The sequence below is a fragment of the Diaphorina citri genome, unplaced genomic scaffold, assembly GCF_000475195.1.
Source record: "Diaphorina citri unplaced genomic scaffold, Diaci psyllid genome assembly version 1.1 scaffold69, whole genome shotgun sequence".
Classification (NCBI taxonomy): Eukaryota; Metazoa; Arthropoda; class Insecta; order Hemiptera; family Psyllidae; genus Diaphorina; species Diaphorina citri.
Window position 1 is genome coordinate 202,663 of NW_007377506.1, and position 9,770 is coordinate 212,432.

The following is a 9,770-nucleotide window of genomic DNA, read 5'->3' on the forward strand; positions in this document are numbered from 1 at the left end:
ATCAAAACTATCCCCCAAGACATTGGATAACAGGCCTTTAGCCTTCCTCTCCTCCTTACCGTCCTATTCTCTTTCGGTCGGCAAGGCTCTTGCTTGTAATAGGCAAGTCCTACACCTAGTTAACCCTCTAGAAAAAAGACTCGTTCTAGATGCTCAGGGAAACTTCTTTTTTTTTTTTTTTTTTTTTTTTTTTTTGTAGTAGTAGTAGCAATAAAGGTATTTCATTTGACAGCTCTTGTGTTAACTTAACTTATAAATGTATCCATTGACAGCTTTGTTGTTGTCGTTGTAACTTTCTCTCTCATCATACTGAACAGCTCTGTAGTATTTTTTCAAAACAAGATCGGATGTCAAACCGGCTTAATCTTTATCCGTTATCTTTTCGAAAAAGAAGATTACTTACTGGACCCCGGGTAAAAATGTTTTGTGTAGAATGTAAAAACACTTTATTTTGAACCAACCCACCTCCTCGAGTGTCACACCCCTTAGGGCGGTAATTTCGTTTTCTTTTTTTTTGATCATCAAGTTACTTAGACCAACTTTGATTTTAACTGGGGTCGGGTTTTGTGTGTTCCTAAGAGTCCAATTAATTTGGCGTTTTGACGGAACATTCGCCGATCCAGTAACAAGCTAAGGGGGCCCGACTAGAAAATAGAGGTTTATCTATTCCAAGCAAGAGACTTTCCGACATAACGGAGACAGGAGAAAAGAGGAGCTAAAGCCCTGCTCTCTGCTATTGTGGGAGGCCAAGAATTTTTAATTGTTGTGGAGAGCTTTTTACATGGATGTTTTTGTATCGACAGATAGGTTGATACTTCTTTTTTTTTTTTAGGCATACCTTTTATATTTATGTGTCTCCTAGGTTATAGTAACACGGTCTTACAAGATGAAACTAAAGAAACTACCCCCCCCCCCGGTAAAACTTTGAGCTGATTTCTTTCTTTCAAATATAGTCTGGGAGCTTACATACCTGGCTTGTACCTTGTGCAATTTGACATTGTGAGGGGAGAGTAATTTTTCGTTGACATCCTCCAGAGCTAAGTCCACGGCCGGAGCACACCTCTCCAGATCAAAGGGAGAATCCAGCTTGGATGCCATGAGTACGCCTATGTTGTAGTGAATGGTAGAATGGATCGACTTGATGTGAACGTTCAGAATGATGTCCACTAGGAGTAGAAGTTGACCTACCATCATATATTTTTTCCTCCTTTACTAAACACATAAAAAATCCAAGTACCAATGAAAACGAAGAACCTACTTTTCGCTATCTCTTCTTAAGGTTCTTTTCTGTATCATTCAAGTTTTCATGTATCGTAATCGCAGATTGCTGCAATCATATAAATCGTCCCCATCCGTGGCACAAGCTTCCCCATCCGTGGCACAAGCTTCCCCATCCGTGGCACAAGCTCTGCTTATACGGATGGGTATACCATTTATAAAAAAATGTATGTTCTGAGTTTTTTATCGATCAAAAATAAATGGAAACTTGTTAATAATAGCATCATTGTAAAATGAACATGGCTAATAGCCGGAAACGGGAAATGGTGAAACCATGAAAAACCCAACAATTTGACTTTCACGTATAGCATCATTGTAAAATGAACATGGCTAATAGCCGGAAACGGGAAATGGTGAAACCATGAAAAACCCAACAATTTGACTTTCACGTATAACTTTGTTGCTTAGAGTGTAATAAGTAAATAAAATAAATTGATCTCACAACTAGAGAAATAGATACCGGAAGAAATCTAAGTCTTATCTTAATATAAATTAATAAACTAGGTAATCAAGATTAAACTATAGAATAAAATATAATAAATTATAATAAATATAATAAATTAGTAAATATAATAAATTAAAAACACGTCAGTGTGGGCGAAAATATTACGTGAACTTTTTTCTTCTTCGGGGAAAATTCTGCAAGAGCTTCGCCGCAGCTTCCAGGAAGATGAACTTTGAACTGAATAACTGAATCCTAAACTTGTAATGAATTTCAACAGAAATATTTCAGTACCTAACAAGGAAAAAAACATACCTTCATTCCTTTCCAGAGAGAGAGAGGAGAGCTAGAAGAGGAGGAAAGAAAGGAAGAGGAAGAAGAAGAAGAAGAAGAAGAAGAAGAAGAAGAAGAAGAAGAAGAAGGAGAAGAAGAAGAAGAGAAGAAGAACGGAGAGAGCAGAATGAAGAGTTGGAAAATCTCTTCATTAAATCCTTGTAATATCCTGCTAAGGACGACATAACTGGAAATCTGTCTGCAACAACATAATTGTTTTGATGTAGATGTTACATACAAAAAATTTGCCAACACTCATGTTTCAAACAAAAGTTACCTATTTGAAAAAGATCCGAAAAGAATTAAAAAAAGTTATGGGGTTTTAAAATAGGGTGAATATAAATGGGCCAAAAAAATTTGCCAACACTCATGTATCAAACAAAAGTTACCTATTTGAAAAAGATCCGAAAAGAATTAGAAAAAGTTATGGGGTTTTAAAATAGGGTGAATATAAATGGGCCACACAATATTAGTGGAGATGACAAGTGCACCAAATTCTTCCCACGATACAATAGTATTAGTGGAGGTGACAAGTGCACCAAATTCTTCCCACGATACAATAGTATTAGTGGAGGTGACAAGTGCACCAAATTCTTCCCATATTAGTGGAGGTGACAAGTGCACCAAATTCTTCCCACGATACAATAGTATTAGTGGAGGTGACAAGTGCACCAAATTCTTCCCACGATACAAGAGTATTAGTGGAGGTGACAACTGAACAGCCCTAAGCTGAAAAGAACCATCCATAAGGCAATTCCTTAATGGATGTTTTTTTTCTGTCCATTTTTTTTTCTCTACCGAGGTTCGATTTTAATATTCAATATGCCAACATAAAAAAGAGAAATAATTGAAAAATAAATAAATTATCTAGAGGTATTTACATATTTGGATAAATACCTATTAATTGAATAACGAATAATCATGTTACCTAATGAAATTTTTAGAGCTCTTTCTAAAATTGCATTTTCTTCTTGGTTGATTTTTTTTTTTTCAACAACAACTGACACAACTCATTCTGACGTCACAATACTAGTATAACTGGTTTAAAAATGTCTTGAAAGTTTTTTCGTCATTACAACTCCTCGAGGGACAAGGGAGAGTGTCGGACCCTAAAAGGTCAAATAATTTATCATCATTTTGGTTCTTCTTTTCCCCTCAGGTGATGATCTACCGCTTCGTAACTCGTAACTCAGTAGAGGAGCGAGTCACTCAGGTGGCTAAGAGAAAGATGATGTTGACTAACTCAGTAGAGGAGCGAGTCACACAGGTGGCTAAGAGAAAGATGATGTTGACTCATCTGGTTGTACGACCAGGGATGGGAGGCAAACAAGCTAACTTCACCAAACAGGAACTGGACGATATTCTACGATTCGGTACTGAGGAGCTGTTCAAAGGCGACCAGGGATGGGAGGCAAACAAGCTAACTTCACCAAACAGGAACTGGACGATATTCTACGATTCGGTACTGAGGAGCTGTTCAAAGTTCAAAATGTTTAAATTAATAGAAAGGTATTGGTTCTAATGAAAAAAAGAGTAATTTATATTCAATTCAATTGCAGTGAAACCTCCCATAGCGGACACTTTTTGGGAGGTGGGTGGGTGAGATTTTTATCAGTTTCTTATGGGAAAATCTCTGAATAAGGGACACTCCCAATAGGGAACAAAACCTCCGTTACCTCTCACTAGTTAGTTAAAATTAATAAAAAGGTATTGGTTATAATGAAAAAAAGAGTAATTTATATTCAATTCAATTGCAGTGAAACCTCCCATAGCGGACACTTTTTGGAGGGTGGGTGGGTGAGGTTTTTATCAGTTTCTTATGGGAAAATCTCTGAATAAGGGACACTCCCAATAGGGAACAAAACCTCCGTTACCTCTCACTAGTTAGTTAGACTATCCCCATAACACTACAGAGTCCTTTTTGCCAGCAGCTCAATTATTATTATTATTTTGTAGATTTTTTTTTTTTTGCCTTCAAATGGTTAATTTGAATTTCTTACTTCCCACAGGGCAAAGAAGATGAGGCCATTCATTACGATGACAAAGGCCTTCAAATGGTTAATTTGAATTTCTTACTTCCCACAGGGCAAAGAAGATGAGGCCATTCATTACGATGACAAAGCAGTGTTCGAGTTGTTGGATCGATCTAAGGAGGGTATCGAGCAGAAAGAGAACTGGTCCAACGAGTATTTGAGTTCCTTCAAGGTGGCTTCGTATGTGACCAAGGAAGAGGATGAAGATGTAAGTATACTCGACTGGTAGTCCAGGAGATGAGGGTTCGAGTGTCTAGAATTCTAGATCTAAAGGAAAAGATGAGATAAGCTAATGAATAAAATTGAGTAAACCTAACTTACTTCGAAGGTTGAATGGTTTTTGGAAGAATTTGTTGTTACAACTTTTTAAAGCAGCCTTAGGTTCTTATAGATTGGTGATGTAAAATATAGAAAAAAATCTTGTTGTTACCAGTGATACACCAGGGTGATGATCTCTCTGTAGCTTTAGACTCTCTGCTCTCTTGCCATGTTTGATTAGCTCATCTTGAACCGCAGTCAACCATTGTGAGAACTTTTACTTCTTTTGAAGCAGAGTGAACCTTTTGAAAAAACTGCCTGGTATCTAGGGCTAGTTAGGGTTGCATAGCTGTTCTACAGGGAAATTTTACTTTCGTTGTGTTATAGTCATTAGAAATCCCATCTCTCATCCTTAACCCTTTGCTATCTTCCCCCTTAGGAACAGCCAGAGAACACGGAAATCATCAAACAAGAGGCCGAGAACCAAGACCCTGCCTATTGGGTAAAACTATTGCGACACCACTATGAACAACATCAGGAAGATGTATCCAGGACTTTGGGCAAGGGCAAACGAGTTCGCAAACAGGTACCTATGTAGAAAAACAGATTGATGCCTGAAAATGGACGAGAAAAGAAAAAAAAAATCGTTTCGGTTTTTCCGATTTTTTCTTCGTTGGCAATGTGAACACACTAATTCATTTGTATACGCCTCACGAAAAAAAAATCGTGCCGAAGAAAAATTCGTTTTGTGGAGTAGGAAGGAGATGTTACGTTATCTATTCCATTTCATCTTATTGCATTCTTATTCACATCTTATTCACTATGTTTTTGTATTCTATTCCAGGTAAACCGTGTCGCATTAGGCTGTAACTCAGTTTACACTTCAGTCTAATACCGTCAAAATATTCTTACTGACAATTAAATAGGAGTATCTACATTTGCTTTTCAAGTCACAGTATGGTCACTCCCATCTAATTACTTTCAAAATAGTTGTCCATTCATGGAGTCTTATTAAGTAGATGTTCAGTTCGATGAACTGTATATTATGACTATAACACTTATTTGGAGTCTGATTTACCAGAATTGGGAGTAAGATCTACCATGTTATTGTGCTTAAGTTCTCAAATAATTGAGTTTAAAATTTTGATTTCAGGATGTAAGCTGACATGCTCACTTGGTCATGTGTTGCATTCTGTCGAGCTTGTATTATATTGCATAAATTGAAGTGGGAATCGGGCTTTAGCTGTTCCCTATTTATCGTCCCAAAACTAGAACCCCTCCACGTTACTCTACTCCCAGTTTAAGGACCCCTAACCAAATACATATGTTCTGATTTTAATAGTTCTTCTTTTCGTATTCTCAGGTGAAAGAAGAAAAGGAAGCCTCCAGTACAGAAGTCAAGCCTAAAGAAGAAGCCATGGAGGTAGAAGGAGAAGAAAAGAAGGAGGGTGGAGAAGAAGAGAAGAAATCGGATGAAGCGACGAGTAGTGAAGTGAAGAAAGAAGAAGATGCGAAGGAGGACGGTAAAGACAAAGTAAGTATATTTGATCTCTTTCCTACTTTTACAGGCTGTGGGGATAGCACATTTCGGAGTCGAGTGACTTTTAATTCATTTCTCTTTGGACTAGTTTGGACTGGCAGCGGGTGTGGTAGGGGGCCGTTGTCCCAACTAGTCCAAAGGGAAATTTTGTATGATGACTGAATTAAAAGTCACGTAATCCAATACAACTTGTATTGGAAGTTGGAACACATCACATGCCTTCAGGCACACTCCATTTGTCAAGGGTCTAGGTTTACATTGTCCTTGGAATCAATATTTGAAGAAACCATTTACTGATGAAAATTTGTAGGAGAGGAAGAGAAGAAGGAGAAGACTGGAGAGGAAGATGAAGCTGAGGTAAGAATGGAGGTGTTATGTGGAGATGATAATATTGAGGAGAATGGAGAGGAATGAAAAGTTTGTCTCTCCTTAAAGTGTTTAGTGCCAGCCTAATTAGTAGTAGCGCGTCTGTCTTGTAAGCGCTAGGTCGCGGGTTCGATTCACGCCAGGGGCGGATTTTATCCTGAAAGGATAAGGTTCGTTCTCGGAACGGCTGGATTTCTGCTATCCTGTCTTCCTTCTCTCTCTGATTTCAAACCTCTTTCATTCTCCCTTGAAAATTAACTTGTGACAGACATACTTCTTCTATTGACCAGGTGTCTAGGTTTATCTTGAGATCTTTGTATAAAAAAAACTGCATTTAAAATGATAATATCCGTGCTTCGTTAGGCTATTGGTTTGAACTGGGTCTAATAATGTTCTACATTATTCCACTCTCAGGTAAAGAAAGAAAAAGACTCTGGAGAAGAAAAGACGGCCGACAGCAAAGACAAGGAAGAAGTCAAGAAAGAGGCAGACCCCGCCACGTCCTTTGAAGTGAAGAAAGAAGGAGAGGCCATGGATGTGGATAAAGCGGAGGTGAAAGAAGAAAAGGAAGAGGAGAAGAAGAAGAAGGACGAGAAAGAGGAGGAGAAGAAGGACGAGGAAAAGGAGGTAAAGGAAGAGGTAAGAGGAAATTGATAAAGCGGAGGTGAAAGAAGAAAAGGAAGAGGAGAAGAAGAAGGACGAGAAAGAGGAGAAGAAGGACGAGGAAAAGGAGGTGAAGGAAGAGGTAAGAAGAAATTATTTCGTGTCTACTAATATTGTTGTATCTGTTTGTAGCCGATTTAGCTCTAGCCGATTGCTGATGGAAAAAAATCTCCTTATTAGTGGCTGAACCGTGTTCATTTAGTCAACCATTGACATCATTAAGACTTGTCCTTATTCTTTCGAAGCCGATTAAACCCTTTGAAAAACAACCAGCTAGGCTGTAACTCAGTTTACACTTCAGTCTAATACCGTCAAAATATTCTTACTGGCGATTAAATAGGAGTATCTACATTTGCTTTTCAAGATTTCAAGTCACAGTATGGTCACTCCCATCTAATTACTTTCAAAATAGTTGTCCATTCATGGAACGTATTGTGATTGGAGCATAAATTGAAGTGGGAATCGGGCTTTAGCTGTTCCCTATTTATCGTCCCAAAACTAGAACCCCTCCACGTTACTCTACTCCCAGTTTAAGGACCCCTAACCAAATACATATGTTCTGATTTTAATAGTTCTTCTTTTCGTATTCTCAGGTGAAAGAAGAAAAGGAAGCCTCCAGTACAGAAGTCAAGCCTAAAGAAGAAGCCATGGAGGTAGAAGGAGAAGAAAAGAAGGAGGGTGGAGAAGAAGAGAAGAAATCGGATGAAGCGACGAGTAGTGAAGTGAAGAAAGAAGAAGATGCGAAGGAGGACGGTAAAGACAAAGTAAGTATAGTTGATCTCTTTTCTACTTTTACAGGCTGTGGCGATAGCACATTTCGGAGTCGAGTGGAGTTGTATTCGATTATGTGACTTTGACTTTTAATTCATTTCTCTTTGGACTAGTTTGGACTGGCAGTGTGTGTGGTAGGGGGCCGTTGTCCCAACTAGTCCAAAGGGAAATTTTGTATGATGACTGAATTAAAAGTCACGTAATCGCTTGGATTGGAACGCATCACATGCCTTCAGGCACACACCGGTACTCGGGAGTAGGTACCGGCACACTGTCAAGAGTTTCGGTTTACCTTGCCCTTGGGATCAATATTTGAAGAAACCATTTATGAAAATTTGTAATGAAACAATAAGTTGGAAAATAAATAAATAATAATATACCAGTTCCCAATTGATCAGATAAGTTAAGCAACATTTCGTGTGGTTATCCGGATGGTTGACCATCTGGGCGATTCCATGCTGTTGGCTTCTTCTGGCCCCACTGAGGCTGGGTGAGGAAAAATTGAGTAGACTGGTAGCTTGTTGGTAAAATACGTCGCGCCGATGCGTAACACTTTTTTTTTTTTCTTTTTTCTCTCAAGAGGTTCAATAGAGGGAACTATAACTAATCTTATATTATAAGAACAAGATCCATTCACTCATTCACATTTCACACACTGATCGCTCTATCTCGAGAACCACAACACCTAGAAAGCTGAAATTTGGTAGGAATATTCCTTTTATGGTCTAGGTGTGCAATAAGAAAGGATTTTGCGAAAATCTAAACCGATCCTGAGATAGGTATGATCAATTTTTCATCGCTAAAATCTCCATAAGAAATACACAGAGTACAGAGACTGCGGGAGAGAAAACTTTTCCTCGCTCCCCTAATATTTGAGTTTCGTTTATGTTTTTAGTTTGACAACTATGCAGCTAATAGGGAGCGCGCAGCGCGACCGTATTTTTTATTATTTTCTACAAGTTCGGCCATGCCTTTTCTACAAGTTAGGCCATGCCTCGGGATGAACTAGCGGGATTCCGGAGCGAAGCGACGGAATTCAGCTAGTCTTATATTATAAAAACGAGATCCATTCATAGTTCACATTTCATAGTTCACATCATATTTTCCCGAAAGCGAAGAGAGAAGGAAGATGGGATAGAAGAAAGCCAGCGGTTAAGAGAACGAACCTTATCTGTTCAGGATAAAATCCGCCCCGGAAGGTTGTCGAACACGCGCTTAACATTTAATCGCTCTTTTGACACCAATTTCTTTTCATTTCCAGAAGACAGAACCTGAAGAAGAATCGGAAGAAATGAAGAGAAAGCGAGAGGAAGGTCTGAAGGCATGTCTAGCGGCCGGTATTGGAACTGAAAGCGATAAGACTATTCGACGCAAGTTTATGTTCAACATTGCTGACGGCGGCTTTACAGAACTACACACGCTATGGACCAATGAGGAGAAAGCTGCGGTGAGTAGTTTTTCCATCTTCTTGAAACTGTGTGTTTATTTATTTTATTCATTATTATTATTATTTTTTTTTTTAATTAATTACTTTTATCATAATGCTTTTAACAACAAAAAAGTCTTAAACAAATCAACGAAAGTTGACAAAGAGGTTGTTTAGCTTGAGGTTATAAGCTAGCAACGAAAACACGTTGAACGCACGAGTTCCTGAGAGGTCACTGATGAACATTGAGCGTGGTTTGTACCTGGAGGGGTGACTTTCTGGCCAATAGATGAACGTTTCACCGCCGTTTTTATTTCGTAGCAATAAAAAAACTGCTACATTAGACTCCTGTGGTCTGTGTACTGCTGACTTTTATTGAACCCACTCGGGCTGGGTGATGTAAATGTTGTCGATAACTCGCTAAGTAGAGATCTTATTTGTTAAAATTGTTGTTATCTTGGTCAACACTATCGTCCTAGCCTAATGCTCTGTTTGGATCAACACATTTACACTGCAGATAAAATTGTTGATCAATACTTTTATCACCGTGGAAGAATGTCCGGATCAAAAAAAAAAAAAAGTCCACCTAGTTATATGACGGCAATACGGATGTATTGCCGTCAGTGATTCTCGTGAGATGGAATGGTGTTGTGTTGTACT

General features: G+C 38.5%; 2 protein-coding genes across 2 annotated transcripts in view; one reads left to right on the plus strand and one right to left on the minus strand.

The window, feature by feature from the left end:
* LOC103520220 (atrial natriuretic peptide receptor 1-like) overlaps positions 1 to 1,347 on the minus strand; it is a 13,655-nt gene extending 12,308 nt beyond the window's left edge. The window contains exon 1 of the mRNA XM_017448523.2: positions 971 to 1,347. Within this exon, the coding sequence (XP_017304012.1) occupies positions 971 to 1,194 (224 nt within the window). The 5' untranslated portion in view covers positions 1,195 to 1,347. The remainder of the gene's footprint in view (positions 1 to 970) is intronic.
* A 4,844-nt stretch (positions 1,348 to 6,191) lies between these two features.
* On the plus strand, positions 6,192 to 9,349 carry LOC103520327 (nucleolar protein 58). Its single transcript, XM_026831408.1, has 5 exons — positions 6,192 to 6,241; positions 6,665 to 6,889; positions 7,507 to 7,677; positions 8,946 to 9,131; positions 9,332 to 9,349. The coding sequence occupies exons 2-5, from the start codon at positions 6,782 to 6,784 to the stop codon at positions 9,347 to 9,349; spliced, it is 483 nt and encodes a 160-aa protein (XP_026687209.1). The 5' UTR covers positions 6,192 to 6,241; positions 6,665 to 6,781.
* Positions 9,350 to 9,770: the final 421 nt, after the last annotated feature.